Source organism: Brienomyrus brachyistius, chromosome 6 (genome assembly GCF_023856365.1).
Source record: "Brienomyrus brachyistius isolate T26 chromosome 6, BBRACH_0.4, whole genome shotgun sequence".
NCBI lineage: Eukaryota > Metazoa > Chordata > Actinopteri > Osteoglossiformes > Mormyridae > Brienomyrus > Brienomyrus brachyistius.
The window spans coordinates 17,025,268-17,045,872 of NC_064538.1; the positions used below are offsets into that span (position 1 = coordinate 17,025,268).

At 40.9% G+C, this 20,605-nt stretch overlaps 1 protein-coding gene across 1 annotated transcript; it reads right to left on the bottom strand.

Moving 5' to 3' along the window:
• Positions 1-6,151: 6,151 nt before the first annotated feature.
• c6h21orf91 (chromosome 6 C21orf91 homolog) lies at positions 6,152-18,887 on the bottom strand. Its single transcript, XM_049017626.1, has 5 exons — positions 18,727-18,887; positions 16,732-16,874; positions 8,262-8,795; positions 8,096-8,158; positions 6,152-7,801 (listed from the first exon to the last, which is right to left on the bottom strand). Exons 2-5 carry the CDS (start codon positions 16,856-16,858, stop codon positions 7,635-7,637), a joined length of 891 nt encoding a protein of 296 aa, XP_048873583.1. The 5' UTR covers positions 16,859-16,874; positions 18,727-18,887; the 3' UTR covers positions 6,152-7,634.
• Positions 18,888-20,605: the final 1,718 nt, after the last annotated feature.

Genomic DNA, 20,605 nt, shown 5'->3' on the forward strand with positions numbered 1-20,605 from the left:
TCATCGGAAATGCGCGGCAATCCATCAGGGTTGTAGTAGCACCACGAGGAGTTCAGTCACGCCCACCTGCTCTTTATCGTAAGGAAGCGTCGCCTCTCCTTCACAATAGAGATGGGCAGTACGAGTGATGTGATTGAATACCAGGATTGGTGTCGTCAATACCGATATTCTTAAGTCTTTTGTGTGCATTAAATGGTAAGAATGGAGAATGATACTGGAGGAAAAATTCACAACGCAATATTTGATTTTTTTGCAATAAAAAATGTAATATTTATAAAACAAAGGAGCTGGAAATTTACCCAAAATAAACTATACCCAAAGAGAACGTATCAACCAAAATTCTGTTAATCAGCAGAAGCTGGTATTGCACAGTGCCAACAAAGCTCATACTTTTATTATCGTCTATATGGAATCTAAAGTATTTCCATACAGAGCAAGACAAATGTCTTTCAGTGACCGGTTCTTGTTCACGTTTTTCCTGCTTTCTCATTTTTGTTAGTCACTGAGTCCAACAGCAAGGACTTTTTCATGCATGGTTCGAAGAGCGCACACAGAGCTTGTGTAAAAGTAGCGGCAGTAAAAGTACGTTTTAGACTTAACATATTTGATTATCGTTAAAATTGCAAGTTACATTTTGCAAGACAATGTAAAGTATGTCTTAGCTTATTCATGGTCTCAATCCAGTTGCCTGTTGCAGTCCTTGCGATATGTATAGGACATGAAAATTAGTGCATGCCGCAGTTCACCGATGTCAAGTTATAATCCGAGCAAAGTTTGTAGCTATCGGAAAGATCAGGGGCCAAGTCAAGTTTACCTGGGGCTTGACTTTTGTTTCTGACTGAACGACGCACTTGATCCCGAGCAAATTACTGCTGAATAGAGGAGCCAATAGCATAATGGAAAAGAGCAAGGAATTGAGGAAGACTGCTGAAGATAATGTGGATGTCGTCAGATCCTAGCTCAAGAAATGATACCCTAAAGATCTTACAAGATGTCTGGCCTTCGAGGGCACGGAGCGGGGAAGCAGCACAGAAGCCGTGGGGTCAGGTAAACGAGGGATTTATTTGGAGACCAACAAGGAACAACACGCAGCACAAAGGACAGGTGTCAATCAATGACCGGACTGGGGAAACATACTCTAACGCGGACTCAAATACACCAGACTAATTAAGAACAACGAGTAACATCTGGTAACACTGGGATTCCACGTGAGGTAGATGAGGGGGCGTGGCACACGGGGAGGATCGGTCGACCAGGGCATGACGCAAGATACCTCAGTGAATCTGGTGATACAGCAGCATTTTATTGTTCAGTTGGACAAAAGGTCATGCACAAGACACCAGTGCACCGTGAAACTTCAGCTAATCAAGACCATGAACCCAAGAACAAGAAATGGGTTAAGCAGGACCACAAAACAGGTTCTCAAACTGAGAGCATAGTCATTAAATCATCTGAGCTGAACAAATCATTCGGGGCTCGTTTTTATTCACTCTGGGCTTCAGTGTTTTTTTAAGTGTTGATGTTATATTTCTTACATTACCCTTTCCATGTATCCTATCCAGCCCTTTCCAGCTAACTACAATTAGATCACAGCACATTGGGTGTGCGTCTGTGAATATTTTTTTTTCCGCAAAATGCAACCTGGTTCTTCTCTGTTTCTCATTAATAAAAGGCTTCTTCCTTGCTTTATTGGGCTTCAGCCCTGCTTCTAGGAGCCTGATACGGACTGTCCTAGCAGTGCACCTCACACCTGCACTTCCTATTGAAGGTCACTTGATGTCATCCTATGATTCATGAGGAACCGGCCATCTCTGGCATTAGAAAGTCTTCCCTCTACCTGGCTGGTTTTAGGTTGTTCCCAGTGTCTCCTGCTTCACCTTAATCAACATGATGTTAATGATCACTATGCAATGTTTAGCCTACTGTTATTTTTCAATTAGATTATATTATAACCCAAAATAGGTTTGTTCTAGATCTTAAATACTATAGGGTAGATTTATTCTGTTCAACCCGCATGTCACACAAACAATTTAACTGATTAAAAGTTATATTTTTATTATTTAAAATATTGAAAATATGACAGAAACAGTAACAATAGGCCTACCAGTTATGTTGAACTGATTGAAGCATTTTTTAAAAATGTGCTTGCTGAAACACACATTAGCTTCTGTAATGATTTTAATATTCTTAACAGGCTTAAATGGAACATGATCATTTAACAGTGTTCTGATCTTAATCCAATGCCCCAGCAATGTATGTGTGCTGTCCAGGCATGTATGCATTAATAAGAGAGTTTAAATAACACAAAGTTACTTTCCCTAGTAACTAATTATGTTTATGTACAGATATTAGTAAAGTAGGCCAATTGAATTACTTTTGCAGTGTTGTATTCACAACTCTGAATACAAGTCACAGAATTCAAGAATTACAGAAAATTTTATGCTAACCTCAGGTATATCCACTGGCTAATGGAAGACAATTATTTTGTTTTGGTATCTAGGAAAAGAGAAGATTAAGCTGTTATTCTATAGGCCTAGAGAAACTTCAACATATTACTCTAGTCTTTTCATTATTTTCTTTTCATTATTTTGTTGTAACAACCTGGCATGTAACCTCATCTGTTTTAATGGCCAAAAAGTGGATTTTGTGGTCTGGTTTTTTCCCTTTCAAATCAAGAGTCAGATAAGTGAAACATAGGGCTACTAATTTTGGTGGATGAAGGTTTAAAAGAACAACAAAAGATTTAGAAAAATATATATGTATTGTCACAGGACGAGGTGAGAGATCGCGAGCAGAGCTCATCCTGGGTTGTTCCTTGCATTGTGCCCGTAACCTCTGGGAAAGGTTCTGGACCCCCCCCCCCCCCCATGACCCTGCAAGTAATTTCAGAAGATGGATGGACAACAGTACAGAAAACTGTAGTGTTTAGTTTTGTCAAGTGTCTAAGAATGGTGCAAAATGAGTTTCCCCAAAAAGATGGAGGCCAGTGATATATGGGATCAACAAAAAATTATGACTGCAGGTTACCTCGTCCCTAGAAGGGGCTCACGAGAGGTCAGGGTCAAATCGCGTGCATGCGTCTGGTAACCCTAGAAGTTATTCACTTACTCTGTGATTCATCCTGTTAAATGGACATACGTTTGTGGGTCGTGGATTATGTCTAGACATTTGTATTGAGTGAGCTGTGGTCTAAAGGTTAAGCATGGTTTTCTCCAGTGTATAGGTCTGTCAGTCAGAGCATTGCCCTCCTTTGTAGATAGTGATAACCTACTACTTGAGATTATCACTAACAATATCCAGTATAGGGTTGCAGATAGCCTATCCCAAGAAAGACACACACACACACACACATACATAAAAGTCAGGGCTATATTTGATCCTTTAACAACTGAAGTGGTATTTACTACTACTGGAACCATCCGAGGTTTTTGGGGCCCCGTATTAGCCAGAATCAGGGAGTTTTTAAGTTGGGTTCCAGAAACAATAACCAGTTAGTTATTACCTACTCCTTGGGTGTATTATTGTCAGCAGAATAGAGGTAGGTACAGGTAGGCTGTCCTGCTGAGCCATGAAGAGGCATCATTGTTGTCATTCAACAGCGGCTTACATTTACATTAATTTGCAAGATGCTCGTTCAAATTAACGTGAGGAAGATTATATGTATCCATTTCAGCATGTTTTCACTTAATTTGACCCATGCCAATCTTTAAACTGACAGCAATATTAACTAGACTCTTCGTTTCTCATTATTATTTAGTGAATTTTCTTAGTTTGAGGCGATGAACTCACTCATGCAATCTTATGTGCTGGAAAATATTTTCCAAAAATAAAAAAGCACCTTTGAAGCAGTATTGTTATTCAAATTGTATGTCTGTGAAGCATGTCAAATTGTACTTGTATTAATATCTTAATGTGTAAAATTGGACGCACATTGCTTATTGCTGAATGAATGCAGACAGATACTTTATTAACTCTAAATTTTCTGTATAAATCCTGGTTTTGGGCAGGAGGTTTCAAACAGAAAACATCAGTGATTCTGACCAAGAATATATCATAATTATGTGAGCGCACATATCCTCACCAAGTGAAAATGGTCAGATAAAATTTCTAATTCAAGAGTAGAAAAATGGAAATCCAAAAATTGGAAAAAGAAATAGGCGAACCGGCAGCTTCCAGTGTAATCTAAATTGTACCAGGGTCTTACAGCCACAGAAATACTTTATGCACAATCTGCATTTAAATCATTTATACTTCAAGCGACAGAAAAGATTGTGTCAGATTCACCTAAGTTGCAGGAAATTATGCAAATACTTGCTTATGTTGGTTTGTTGGAGTTTGGTGGAGTTCAGAGATCAAAAGATGAGGCAATTGCCAGTGTCTGGAACGCAAAAATTCTTTTTACTTTTTTTCTCCAGTAAGAATACCACAGGAATTATGTTTAGGATGATTTGTTTAGATAACTGTAATGTCAGCCATGGGAAAGAGACAAGATGTCTGCAATCAGAGATAAAGAGATGGGGATCCCACACATGAGACTCCTCACATACAATGTAAGCCTTTGTTTTCCAGCAGATGTACATCTTGTTCCATTAATGTGTTGTCCTTTCAAGTATCCTGTCCATTGTGTGGAGTGTAAAGTGAGTGAAAGGAAGACAAGAGGTCCACCCCATTCAAAAGGGCCAAGGGCTTAGACAACTGCAGGGATTTCTGGAATTGCCTGACTTGTAACTCACCTTAAGGTGTGCACAAAGACAGAATTATTAAAGGAAACCTATCACCTTAACACCTTCTATTCAGATCAGCCATTGTTAAAAATAATATTTGAAATAAATGCTCTGTTATTCCAAGTATAAAAGTTTGATGCGACTTAAAATTCTCTGGGTCAATATGACCTGAAAATGATATCCCCCCTCCAAATAATGAGGATTAAGAATGAATTTCAGAGATGGCAAGAGATGCAGGTTTCTGGTTTCATGCTGAGTTTTAATTTTGCAACCCGTTAAATCTCTTAATTTTAAATTAATTTCAGAAGTAGAGAGCACGCAATACATGTAGGTGAACCAACGTATTGACTGCCAGTCACCTTAAAGCAGAATAAGTGATGAGAACATAGTGATTTTGGTAAAAACGTTGATGGACTAGAATCTGTGGAAATTTGACATTAAGTAGCATTAAGCAAGCTTCTTGCTTGCATTCAATTTTACCTTTGTGTAGTAGGCATTCATTTCCCACATATTTTCCAGATATACACACTCATTCTATTTTCCAATCAAAACAAACTGTTACAATAGATGAGAAAATATTTTAATTTTTTGTAAAAATACAAATCACTGGACAGGCAATTCACAAATGCAGTGAGCTGAAAGTTATTGCATTTTTCTCCTTGTACGCATAACAATAAGTAGCCCATAGGGCTACACATATTTATAAATGCCAGATGTGGGTTGCAGGTGTCCCAGTACAGATAAACATACACAAACTTACTGTGAACGTACAGAAACCTGTGATAGAGCACATTTCCTGTAAGGCAGCAAGGCATCAGTTCAAGCAAGTAGTCATTAGTTAAGGTAACATCTCACCATGAGCAACCTTGAACCCAACACCTCGGATACAATGTCTAGTAAAACATCACTCAGATAAGTCAAAAGCATGCTTGAGCTGCACACCAAAACCAAACTAAGATCAGATCTATATCAGTTTGAAAAACCTTCCCTTAAAACCCCAGTAGGGGCAAATATTGCTCTTATAAAGAGAAAGAATATTTGGGGGCATCCAAACAAAAGCAAAGCAGTCTTATTGCAATAGCATGGTCTGAGGGGAGAAAAACAAACAATGATTCATTACTGCTGTTCCAGCAATATCTGCAGTATACTATATATATGTGTGCGCGCGCGTACATGTATGCACGTATCTGTGATGGGCTGGCCCCCTGTCCTGGGCTGTTCCCTGCCTCGTGCCCATAGCTTCCGGGATAGGCTCCAGACTCCCCGTGACCCAGAAGGATAAGCGATTTGGAAAATGGATGTGGCTGTGTATAAATCTTTTATTTTTATATATATATATATATATATATATATATATATATATATATATATATATATATATATATATATATATATATATATATATATATATATATATATATATATATATATATATATATATATATATATATATATATAGTGTACACCTTGAATGGCCAGCAGGGGGCAGGCACACTTTACGTTTCACTCAAAAGCACTATAAGATTGTCATACGAAAAACCAAAGAGCAGCAGGAGCTATGCTTATTTGAAATGCATAATCATAAAAACATCAATGAAATTAAAAACATCAGCTAAAACTAACACCTCAATCACATCTACACTATGATAAAGCAACTAAAATGAACGACAGTGTCAACAGAAAACACCTTTTGATGAGCATGAAGTCAAGACGGTAGAATCTGTGTGCCAATGACATGTAGCTGCACCTCTGATCAGAATGACAGCAGAATAAAAACCAACTACAATAAATGTAAAATGATATGTAATCTATAGTGGTACACATTTCAAAGACTCAATAAAATCTCACAAAGTACACTGGCGTACAACATGGGGGTGAAATTTTTAAACGGCCTACGAAATTTCACTTTGCATTTTCACACTGGCTACGTGAAAACGAAGCCACTTTTTATCCATCAAAGGATCGCATTGTTGGCATGGTTCCCTCAGCTCCAATTAAGAACTTCCATTGCAATCATACACCTCCCTACTGCAAGTAACCACAGCAACAAGGAAACTGTCATCCAGGCGGAAACGATAAGCCAAGAGGTGCAAAACCACATCCAAAAGCCAAACTGTAAACCAGTTCAGGGGACTAAATGCCATAAACCACTGCTGATACGTTTGGTGAAAGCACTGTACTTTTACCAGAACAAATCTCAGAGGTGCTAAAAAGATCTGACCACAAGACAGATGTTGCGTCAGAGCCACATCGCTAGCGTAATAAATAGAAAACATCAAAATAAATACCATCTAGTCTGAATCTGGACAAAAATGTGAAGGTTATAACAAAGATTAAAAACGGCAGATCAATATTAAACATGTACTTCCTATTTTGGTGTGTATTTAAAGCATATTTTAAAAAAAGCACAAATGGGTGTACTCTTAAATGAGAACCACAGAATTCATTCTTATTTCTGCATAGATGAAGCATGTTCTCTGCGGACATCTCAGATCAATGCTGAAGGTTATACATTCAGCCCTATTCTCTGCTTGCCTCACAGATCACCTGGTTTACCCGAATCATGATTACACCCATACATTGTAACATTACATGCCTGAGCGCGCACACACACACACACACACACACACACACACACACACACACACACACACACACACACACACACACACACACACACACACACACACACACACACACACACACACACACACACCTACCTACCTACCTACCTACCTACCTACCTACCTATAAATCTTATCTATCCAAATGTAAGAAAATAATACTTTAAGACAGAACCAGATATTTTTCTTGGGTTAAAAAAAAAAAAAAAGTGGCTGGAGCAGTCCAGTCAGGTGGTTCAGAGGCCAATGAGGTGGATGGGGTGGGACATGGTCCCAAGCCAAGCGGTCACTCCGTTGGCGTGTTGCTTGCCTTGACCCCTGCCCTGCCAACCTGCAGCCAGGGGAGCTTGGCACAGTTCTTGAAGAGTTGCTCGATTGCAATGTGACGGACATGCAGCTCTGAGGTTAAGGAGTCCTTCTCCTGGACGGCTGCCGTCAGCTCCTCAAACACCTCTGTGGAGACGTAAGGCACAAAGACAGCCAATTACACGCAAGCAATGAGAATGCAAGTCCCAAAGAGAACAGTAAACATACCACACATAGTTGTTATAATTATTCTGCTGAGACAGCTTAAGGATCTGAACCACACTCCCTTATGCATAATTTATATGTACTTTCACTGTGTGAAAAGATGTCCATTTTAAAGCGTCCTTATAATAAATGAAAAGCGAAATCGGTCAGCATCTGTTCCCAAGAATAGTGTGAATTGGGGCGGATGGTCACGCGAGGGACATCTGAATTACTTACTTTGAAGTTGCAGTCGCAGCTGTCCCTTCAGCTGACAAAGCTCATCAACGCTCATTCTGTTCACTGTTATGAAAAAGACAGAGAAAGGGTCTGTACAGTTAGCACCCAGTCTAATAAATGAGTGGTCTTAACCTATATAGGATGGAGACACAAAAACCAAACTCACACTCTTCCTGGGTGTGGCCCTGAGGCCTGTGTTGTCGAATCCCAGCTGGCTTGCCGCCCTGCTGCTGAGCCCGATGTACACCATTCCTGCCCACTGGCCACAGACCAGCCCCAGGACAGAACGGGGCGCCGTCATCTTCCAGGACGCTCAATCCCAGCTGTTTTGCAGAGTGACATCCGAGCATGCCCTGGGAGTGGTCTGGGACCCCTGAGGCTGCTCCCTCCTCCCAGCGGGGGGCGTAGCGGGGTACATGTGAGCTTGTCCGGGGCACCAGCTTGCGGTCTCCCTGCTGGCTGCAGCAAAGGAGTTGGTGCTTGACCCCACGGCGGCTTGCATCTGCCAAACCATCCTTGTTCTGAGCATATTGGATAATACGGCTTATCTTTTGGCTCAGAACATTCTTCACACCCTCATAAGTGCTGCGGGATGCTTTGGTCCGGGACAACTTCTGGTTGGCGATGAGATGATACTTCTCGAAGCAATCTCTGTGACCACGCAGGGACTTGGAGTGTAAAAGGGCGGAGCTGGTCACACCTGCAAAAGGGAAGGACAACTGAGACTATGATAAAGCATAAACATATAGATGCACGCAAATTACAGTGTTTAAAATCTAAGCAGTGAGACTGAAACAGACATCCTGATCACTCCACAAAAGCCTCTTAAAAGAGAATCACTTCCCCAGAACCATAAATGGAAAAACCTACTGGCACATATACCCATCCAGAAAACATCTTAAAACACACACAACAGTACAGCGAACATATTTCAAAATGTCTACTGCAATGGTGCATCAGCCCACCCAGCTACCAATAATACCTCCAAGTGTTATGGGATGGTATTTGAACCAAGCCACGTTGCGCCTTCCTCCCCAGTGACCCCTTACTGCATACACAAGGGCTTATCAGAATCACCCTAACTCAAGCTCGAAGAGACTAGGAAAGAGTTGCAAAACTTCCAAAAAGCTTGTGGTCGGTTCAAAGTCTGACAATATTTAACACTCCTGAAAAGTTGAATAAATTATTCATATTTAATGTTTTCCAGTTCAAAGTTTTGATGCAATATAGTTATAAACGGATTCAACATTAGTAGAGAACTGATCTCATATTTCCTTTAACAAAAACACATTGTAAGAAAAAGACATATACGCCCACAATTCACATAATAGCAGGGGCCTCCTCAGCTAAATGAAGTGGTGCAACAAAATGAAGGTGTATCTCCTACATAAGAGATTCAGGTTCAATGCCAACTGTTCCACATTAGTAATCTGTGCCTCCCTCCCCGCTGGGCCCATGTCCTCACTTGACATAAATGAAACGTCATTTTGGCGAGACCTGTGGCCAGTTCAGCAAGGCAGCGAATGACAGAAATGAATTACTGGAGTGCAAAAACGGGGCACGATGAGGTGGGAGGCATGGGGGGGGGGGTCACCTTGCTGTGGGACAAAAACAAAACAGGTTGTTGCAAGTTTTTAAACCCTGCAGATTGTGCCGACATGCTATTATCTCATTAACCTAAAAGTGAGAAGAAAAGGGGGTTCGGCATAAAAATAAAAAAAAAAACACTGTTTGGGTGAAACCAATCTCACGACTAGATGCTTTCACATTTCAGCAAGCACATATGAATAAAAGAGGGTAAATGGAGTATGTATGGCTCTGCCACCATAAACTGCCAGTATATAAATCAAAACCATCAGACTCCTGGCAGGAATGTCACAGCACATTTTTTAGAACTACAAGTTGCATATTTCCTCTCACTGCCTGTGTTAGATTCAAATGAAACTTATAGCTATGTTTAAGCAATTTTACAGATAAAACTGAGAAAGCCATGAATGGGTCCACACACAGAATAGGCAGGAGGCTGCACAGGATGCCAAACTGGATGTGAAACTGATTTCTGAAACACTGTCAGCTGACCACACATTTGTACACTAAAATCCTTGAGGGAGGGATTCAGCAGGCTGACTTGCTGGAAATATCCACACCTTGCCTTTTGTTCCTATGTCACCAGGCTCAATGCATTTCCATCGTCTGGGTTCACAATAAAATTTTTTTTTCCAATTTCCTATCAGAGAATTACCTAGAAAACTAGCCTAGCATTACAACAGAAAAACAGACAGGGTGACTTAGCTGGACACATGATAGGATTATCTGTGCATAATAGATTGTGTAAAAACAGTAAATACTAACAAAATGGTCTGCTGAATACAAAATAGCAATCAAGGACCAATAATGATTTACATACAACTTCCATAACAGCTCACAAGATTTGTGCATGGATTCCACACTGATTATCCAAAATATCCATGGAATACTATATATCGAATTTACTAGTTGCTATAAGGAGTGGAGTTAAGTCATAGTTTAAGCATGGTCTTCATTCTTAACTTGCATTTGTCTAGACCTGGCCATGGTAACACGGGGAATATATGACCCAGAACAAACATAGATTAGGCTGTAATTTCACAAATAAAATCATAACCAATTTAATATTTACTATTGTTCAGAAAGTCATTATACCCAGCTGTGATGACATAAGGTGATCAGTAATAACTGCCGGTCAACAGCCACTCTACAGACAGCAACCAAGTCAATACCCACAGTGTGTGTGGCAGGGCACCGCTGACTCATTTGCCAAGCGTAACAACTGGCCAATATGTTTGGTACCCCTTCATACATTTATGTGAGATCCACCCTCCCGTCTGTACAGCAATAAGGCAATGGGTTTTTCAAAAGGCAAGCACTGCAACAGTACAGACCCTTGATCTTTTTGCCCCAGTAAACTTGAGAATGATCCATTTCCACTGGAAGTGAAAGCAACCTGCTACTTCACCCACCGTCAGCAATCCTTACACAATAAAGCTTTGCCTGTTGTTTGGGGAAATTGTGATTTAACGGTATGAGCAGCCGGGGAGGGTTACCAATAACAACCCCTTACAGCCAAAACTGTACATGTCTGTATGTCTAATGTGTACTAATTTTGCACCATAAACAAAATAGCCACTCTACACTACAAAGTCAGATTTTCCAAAATAACAGTTCTCCCAAGCAATGGTGTGGTAACACAGATGTATTACTTGCAACAGCAGCTATGCCCGGTAACAGCATTAGCTGTGGTCACTGGAATGCTAAAATAGAAGAAGGTTCCAATCTTTCACAAAGCCTAAGCTTTTCAGCGGCAGAGTCAGCATTTCCTGATTCCTGCTGATGGGGTTCTCAGTCCAGTGCTACAGCTTAGAAAACTGAAATGACAATATTAATGAAAACCCTCTCTGTTTACCACGAGGAGAAAAATTCATAAACAATGTTCCAGCCACCTGTGCTAATCAAAAGACTCCAATTTTACACTGGCAGAGGCCCCAGGTCACACAGAGGCCCCAAACAGGCTCGTTTCCTGGGGTGTTCCCAGGACCATAGGTATCCCTCGAGCATACCAGCTGCTCTATACTGCTAGCACGAGTGTTCAGCTGAATTTCCATTTGTTTAGTGGCATGAAAAGACTACTCCAGAGGTGGCTGACAGCGCTCATGCATCAGTGAAGCTGGTCATTTAAAGACAGAGGAGCAAACAATACCCACGAGCCTTGACTACAACCGAAACCACATTTGACGAGACGTGAGACCACGCATTACAAAGATACAACTCCCTTACTCAGGAGACTGCCTATGTTTGCAAACAACATCCAACTTTCATGTTCACAGTTCTCCTGAATGGTCCATTATTCATCTTTCCAATAGTACCTCTTGCTGATTTCAGTCTTTGTGCCTGACTTTGAACAGTTACGTTATTTCTAGCAGTCAGAGGACACACAGGGAGTAAGTCTGAAAGTCACCTGCAGGGTCTTATTCCGCATTCATCCTTATCAGCAGCCGTCAGCCATGATGAATAGGCTGAACACACTGGCAGCCCAGGGAAGCACCATTGCTTCAAAACTTTAGTATGACTGCAATGTCAAATTACGCGGGCTGAGTTTAGAGCAAAAAAGGGAAAATTCAACTGAAGGCAAATTATGTACTAATCGTTCATTGAAATTGCAGGACAGCAGAGCAAAGTGCCAGGGTTGCTAGGGATTCTGGGTACCCTAATGCCAGGCCAGCATGTGGCTGAGCCAACCGTGTAAGCTTCTGTTAGCTGGCATGTTAATCAAGGAGAAAGCCTAACAAGCTCCTTTTGTCATGCTGGGATGAGGGGCTTAGGCGCTAGCTGGAGGGTCCGGAAACATCAAAGCCCACTGCTTCCACTGGTGCTCAGCACTCCCATTTTATCTGCTTGGCTCTTCATCTTCCGCACCTCGCCACGATTTGCAATTAGCGCCACGCATAGGCTGTTTCCCCTCCACCCGCCCCCCCCCCGACACCGAAGGACAGATGAGGAGATTTCCATTTCAGAGCACAATCTGGGGGCTCATTAGGGAACCAAAAAGCCAGAACAATGCAGCGGCTCACAGTGACGAGAGGGTTTATGTAATGGGCACGCCAACAGAAGTGGTCCACTTTCCTTGAGTGCCCTACTGAGCCTAAGCCTGGAGCCGCATCTGAATGGCACAGCTGTTGCAGGAAAATAACGACAGCGGAAACACCAGTCTTTGGGGTCACTGTGCAAAAATAGCTGCTGCACTTGTGGCCTTTGACACTGATGACAGGCAAAGACCGGCTCTCACCCTGAACCTGCCTTACAGTGACTTGAAGCTAAGACCAGGTTAAAAGAAAACAAGTGTCCTCGGGTATGGAAAACTTTATGGGCTTGTAGTATCTCCAGAGGCACTTTTCCACGGGCATACAGAAACCGACAAATACAAAAAAAAAAAACTAGTTACAGTATGGTTCCATCTCACTTTGGTTTTCCACTGCAGAAGGTTCGACTCAGTATCATGGGGCAGCCATAATGTACAATTATTATTTTTATTTTTTCTACTGTGCTAATTTCTGCAAGCACATCTGCGAGAATTGCTACATTATGCAAGTATCAAGTGCTAGCAGAATTAGCATTCGCTGCAAAATTTGTGCAAATTTGTATTATAAATCTATTCCATTCAGCTGTTCTGTAGTACTAGCAGAACTAGTATAGTATAGTAGTAAGTTGGAAACTTTCAAGATCCAAGTTGTCGAGAATACATCAACACATTGTGATGTGCAATACTATTAATAATGAATATATAGAATATACTCTTTTTCCATTCAAATTATTCAAGTGCAGAACACCCGTATTTTCCTGCATTTTGACCAATCAGATGGTGGTAATGCAACAAGCTCAGTTTAGACACACTTTTGGCCCTACTAGTAAGCAAAGCCATGTCAGCGTGGTTATGCTTCAGGACATCCCTCACCTAGAAGTGTGCTTGGGCACCGAGACAGACTGGACTGTTTCTCTGTATCTGGGCTAGAGGTTGAAGAAATGAGTTTAAGCATACAGCTGACTGGGGTGAGATGGCTGTTCGAGGACATCAAAGCTTCAAGGTCCGACCACTGAACCACTGACACTCAACAATATTAAATGAGAGAGCAAGAGAAATAACTGGGAGAAGCACTTGTAGTCAACAAGAATTAGTAGTGCTGGGACATGCAATGTCTTACGCTACAACCCTGCACGGTCCAGCAGAGAAACAGCCTTCCTTCAAACACTGAGCTTACTACCAAGTGCGTCAAACTAATCAATATCTGCTATGCCTCTTTGCACTCTGTCCAGGGAATCTGGCAAGCCTTCTTTTATGCATGATATAGCAAAGCAGCAGACATTAGATGAATCCTTTTCTTTCCAGCCAACTTGTCTCCAATAATTACAGCCTTCCATGACATCCCTGCAGTATAGGGGAGAAGAGGCTGGAGCTGGGTCAGGAGTGCGAGACAACAGAGGGGCTCTGCCTTCCAATGTTTCTGCAACACGTGAGTCTCCTCCTCCTATTGCACAACACTCCTCTCCTCCACATCTTGCCACACAGATGACAGTTCATCAGGAAGAAATGGCCCCTGCATAACATGCCAGCTTTCTACGGCAAGACTAGCTTCATAAATTTTCAGCATGCAATCTTCTGCCAGCAGGATTTGTGTAAAAGGTCATGTTCAGCTCCTATGAGATCCTTAAAACACCCTCTTTGTTGCTAGATACTGAGACCCATAAAACAAAGTCTGACTAACGGTCAAGCTGTTTGCAAATATGAATATGGTGCTAATTTAATCCTAAGGGGATTTCCCTTCCTGCCAAATTGGCATTAATTGCTTGCAGAAAACACACTTTGAAATGTATTTCTCCCTGAAAGGGTATCAACAGAATCAGGAATCAGATGTTGCAGCTCACTATAATCAAGGGGGGAAATGGTACCCTGCCAAATTACAGGCTATGTAGCCAATGGCATGTCTGCAAGTGACCTAAAGAATCAAACTACAATTACAACACAGAGACCATATGGCGACCTTAGAAGGATTCCCACAGAACATTAGCCTTCCAATGGCGAAGAGGCCCATAGAAAGAGGTTTGGATAGCCTCTACGAGGCTGTCAAGAAAACCAGGAAAAAGCAGCTCTTCTTAATGTACATTATATCACTCAGGCTTAAGCACATGCAGCAACCATATTATCACATTAAGGGAAGATTCTACTAATAAGCCATTATACCTTGACAGGTGTAAATATATTTTTGAATTAATTTTAACTGTGTGTAGGATGTGTCATTTTCTATCCAACAATGTATTTACTATGTAGCAAAATAATTGCTATTTAAGTTATTCTTCCTAATAAAATCCCACTTGCCCCTGTCATGATAAATCAAACATGGTTGATCCAAAAGACCCAATGATCAAAGGAACCCCCACCCTGCCACCCAAGTGAAATGTATGTTTAAAAGAATTTCACTTGCAGTTACCAAAATGTATAACACAAATTAAGATTAATAAACATAAAATGCCCTCTACTGTGAGCCACAAAACTCCACTGGCACCTCACCTCCCGTTTATATAGGCACTTCGCCAGCACTGGAACCTTTTTGAGGAACCAAAACATTTTTTAGGAACCAGGAACTTGTGTCATGTTCCCACCACAGGAACCTATTGTAGTTACTCGGAGGTAGTTCTACTTTTAGCCCTTACTCTGTAGTACGCACTATTTGCTTGACCAAGAACTACTGGGTGTGGCTGACTGGTTGACAACAAATGCAGGCGCTAACTTGGAAGTTATGTGGAAGTGAAAGATGGAAGCAGTGGAGCAAAAAAATCAGCATAAGGAATTATTCTATCTTTTTTGCTTGCATCTCCATATTTCTGCAGCGGAAAATTTAATTGATAAGTGACATATCTGTCTAAAATCACCAGTGCTGGCAGTGAAACTTGCAAGACCTTACTAGCAGAATAATCATTTTTATTAAAATAAAATTATAAACATGGTCGTGGGCCATATAAATAAAATGTAATTTCTCCTGAACTTTCAGACCGCGTGATCAAATTAATGTGAATTTTAACTTGAGCTTTTTGAGTTTCCCATGCTTATTTAGCATAAAGGTCACAATCCCTGTTGTGCAGTGGGAAAGTGACACCGAAAAGGAACTAAAGGGACCCACTCGAGATGGCCCAGTAACCAGGTTCCTGAACTTAGAAAAGTGCCAAATGATTTAACATATGGACGCTAGGGTGAAAACCTTAACCAAAGCGGTATGAGATACCCTATAGGCCTCCATAACTGTATAACTGCATGTGAATTTACAGCAAACCATATGCTCAGGGTGCACCCGGAAATGCACCCCGGAAATCACACTAGCACAGCACGACACCTACTGAAACGCCAGTAATCCAGTCACGGGGGAATGAAACCTAAAAGTCTCCATCACACCGCATGTTTCAGAAGACGCGACAGTTAGATTAGCTGGGCCCCATCTGCATTTTTTATAAACTGACTTCTGAGACTATGTGGAAGTCACTGGCAGAAGGTGAGGCCGGGCAGAGACATGAAGAGCAGAATGACTAAGCGTTCTCACAAGCCTGAGCACAGAAAACACTGGACGGACCAGACAGGAAGCAAGACACAAGCTTGTGACAAGAAGGCACTCATCAACAAACCGCCTCATACTTTGTGGGAAAAAAAAAAGTACTAAGCCCTGTCAGAATCCACAAGATGAAACATGTTCACTGCCTGTTTAGACTAAAAGACAAGAGAACCAAGGAAACTCCTCGAATAGGCTAAATGATTGAGCACTGTAACACAAAAATACTACATTAACTGTATTACCTGTGCATGACTGGCAAACTTAGACAATGAGCACCAGGGTACCACAAATCAAACCAGAGCAAACAATGCCATGGATATACCTTGAATTAGTCTTAAAAGCACTGAATGACTGTGCTCAGGTGTTGTTTGCAAATGGGGAAAACCATTAAGACATGTTTATAAAATTCCACAGAAAACCATGTGGACACAATGTTTCTGTCTGTGAGTGATGGGAGAAGTTTTTAATTGCATCATCATGACATTCCCTCCATCTTACTCTTACCTTCAATGCTCAACTCAAAACAAATGTGGCAGAAGGACAGTGTCCCTGTGTCCGTCTCCAGCTTGCAGACGCTGCAGATAAGGTCATCATTCAGGTCAATGTTCACAAACTGCTCTCCTTCGTTCATGGTGTATGTCTGGAAACTGGGGAAAACAAGTTGATGAAGAAAATTAATGCATAAAGAAACAAATTACACAATAAGGATAACCTGTAACAAATGTAAGTTGCCCAGTCTCTGGTTCATAGAAATACACCAAAAACAAACAAATTAAATATCCCAGTAGCAAATCTACCTATGAGGGCTATTCATGAGACAGTCATAATCAAAATGTGGTTTAAAAAAAATAACGACATCATCTAGCTGTACTTGAGAAATGGTAAATATCAAACAGAATGCAAATAGGGGGCATATAATTCACTATATTTGTAGTGATTTGCTTTGCATTCAATTGTGTAAATCACAATGTCAAAATCCAATCCTTCACTACAGTAGTTTGACAATGAAAGACTGAAATACTAAGCCTGTATAAGACCACAACAATTGTACATTACTTCTACATAGTTATGAAATTCATGTGCTTCTATAATAGACATCAGAAAGTCAGTCACCAGTCAGGAAGGAAAATCTACCACGAGTACTAGCTGTATGCTTTAGAGACTAATCAGATTATGGAGTGAAGTGCATCTGCTCTTCTCTTAAATACACAGAGGTGAGATACCACAACTACTATAAAAGATTTTTCTGTGGATTATTTTAGATATGTGACATCTCTTTAAAAGACATAAAAAGTCACTGTTTTTTTTTTTTTTGGGGGGGGGGGGGGTTACAAACAAACAAACAAACCTCTTCTATCAATGTACATTTTCATTTACGTTGGCCGAGACACAAACATACACTACTTGATACTGATATTCAGACTGGTATGTTTTTGGTTTTAGTCATTTGCACAGTTAGACATTTTACTGGTACAATTCAGGTCATGAACTTTATGTACCTGATATATAGTCAAGCAACCAGATGCAACGAACGATGAGTCTGTATGTGAAGGGGAACCCTTAATTCATAGCTTTTAGTTAAGCATCCTACAATCCCACATGCTCTAATACCATCATGACCTCCTTTGTGTGCGTATAGTCTCCACAAAACAGACCTGCTGAAGCTCAACTCTGAAATGGGGCCGGCTTAATAAACAATAACAGGACCACATTATCCCAGCGACGACTATCCAGATATCAGCTAACTATTCGTACCCCAGTAAACTAAAGTATTCCTACCAAACATCACTGCCATTTTCTCATGTTTTACAACAAAGCGTAATCAGATATTCTAATGCCTTTTCACCGTCCAGGTCGGAAATAAAAAGTGGGGGCGAAGGTGCTCCCAAACGCCTCGTAAAAATCAACACCAACAAGACCAAGAACAGCAAGGGAGACTATTCCTGCAGTACATCTGCATTTCTAATTTTATCTTAAGTTACTCATTCGGGAAACAACGTACTTCGCTGGTCTTCCAACTTCTTCCATCTATGTACGTTTCTCAGTAGCTATTAATAACGAGAAGCCAATACTAATCTTAATAAACAAATATCCTAATAAAATTAGCTACACATTGCTACAATATTTGTAAAAGATAACCAGCTTACCGAACATACTAGTATGGACAACAGTATATTCTCAAAATAGTTCGACTCAACAGCATCACCGAGTCAAACGAACCAGTTAGCACGCAGTACACAACACGAAGTTTTTCATAACAGATAATCCAGCGCATGTCTTAACTTTGCTTTTTTGGGTTCTTTTTCAGTCAAGACAGCTGCGACCCAAATTCGGAATACATATTTGCTATCTGGCTAACAGCATTTGTTATAAGAGTTATTAAATGACTCCTCAACATAGCTTTACCTGGACCGATTGGCCGAACCGCAGCGAGGCAGACAGGAAGCCCCAATATGTGATTATAAAACGGACAAAAGATGTAAAATAACTCTAATTTACCTTCTATAAGGCGAGAGCAGCCTAGTTCAGCGACCACAGAGTTTGAAGTCTGCCGTTATGGGTAGTCCCAGCTCGCGAACCTCAGGCGCGAGCTTCAGCCGCGAGCAGAAGGACCTTAGTTGCTGAGCTAAGCTAACGCAACGCGCCAACTACTGTTTACTGGAGGGGGGTGGGCCGAACCAATAAGACTCTGTCGAGGAGGGGGCGAAGGAAATTAACTTCTGTGAATTGTTTTCAACGTACCCTTACGTTTCCCTCCCTGACAAAAAAATAAAATAAATACTGCTGTATAGTACACGACACTTATAACTCCTAGAAGTACTGATAAATGTGGGTTTCACGTGTAACGGGACCACGCAACGGAAGTTGTAGCAGTACAGAGCGGGTATATTTTTATAAAGTAGGAAAAATCTATTCTGTAATGTCTAGGTTAATTAGTAAATATAAGATACTGGCATACATTTTATTCATACGCTATATTTTAAGTAGACACTGTAGCATGTTTCATACTCTAAAAGCTTACGAGTAATTTTGGAAAACTTTGTTATTCGCTTCATTGCTAATCAACGAAATGTAATGTAAATATGAAATAAGAATCATTGGGTTTAATCGATAGCCATTATATTAAAACGAGAATATCCCGGAAACGAAAGCTTTAAAATAATTTTCATTTACAGTCGTATACGGGAGTTTCCTTGATGATGCACTCGTCACATCACGTGGGGACTTCCAATCAGCAGCTGTTTTGTTTTTGAAAAGACGGAATTCTCAAACAACTGAGATTAATAATCGACGGAATGAACTCGTACAAATGACTCCTGCTAATGGTTCCTTAAATTAGAGGCATACTGTTTCAGTTCCATTCTTGACTTTTATCTCATTGTCGTTGTCCTTCCATGACTACTGTATACGTATGTATGACAAAGAATAATTCCATGAACTCATTCACTGTGACTAGTATTTGGTGTTTTGGTGGATATACAAGCATTGACTAGCTTCAGGGTATAGCCCAAAAAGCACAAGGAATATGTCTTGGTGCAAGTGGCAATATGTAGTGTACGATTATACGTAAGCTCAAGACAGAAATTTGAAAAAAACAATGAATAGAATAAAAGTAAAACAGAGAGAAATTCGGACAGTGGCTGGTTAGATATGAAAAGGACCTATATGTGCCAGTATTAACAGTAATAAACATGAGTGCATATGTAGGTGGTGCTGTTGCACACCTCCTAGGTTGGGGTTTAAATCCCACGTCAGCTCCCACGTGTACGAGTAGAGTTTGCACGTTATCCCTGTGTTGTGAGGGATTTCTTCCACAACTGGGAGTTCTCCAGTTTCCTCCTGCAGTCCAAAGACATGCAGTTAGGCTATTTGGTGTCTATGAGGTGCTCAGAGCATAATGAATGTATGAGTGAGTGTGTGTGTGTATGTGCCTGTGATGGACCCCATCCCACCTAGGATGAACCCCAGCCTTTTGCCTGGAAAAGGCTTCAGGTCCTCCCCTCAGTTCTGACCGGCATAAGAAGTTAGAGGATGGATGGATGGATGATGCAGTACCTGTTGTTTTTCCCAGTGAAAGTACAGTAGAGAATCCTTAATCTGTGTGCTGCTGTAGTATATACATTAACAGTGGCCTATGAAGAAAACAATATGGTCTTTCGCACCATTATTGATACCATGTACCACCTTGTTACCGTCTCAGGCAAGTGTCAATTGTCCAATTGTCTTTACTGTATAGAAGAAAATAATGAAGTGATTGAAGATTTATGGCTTAAGTGAAACATTTTAAGCCCCCATTGGCGGCGACCTATGAATATTAAGGTAGACTACCCAGGTCTGTTCAGTAAGATGTGTGCAGACTGATTCCACCATCTTAGTG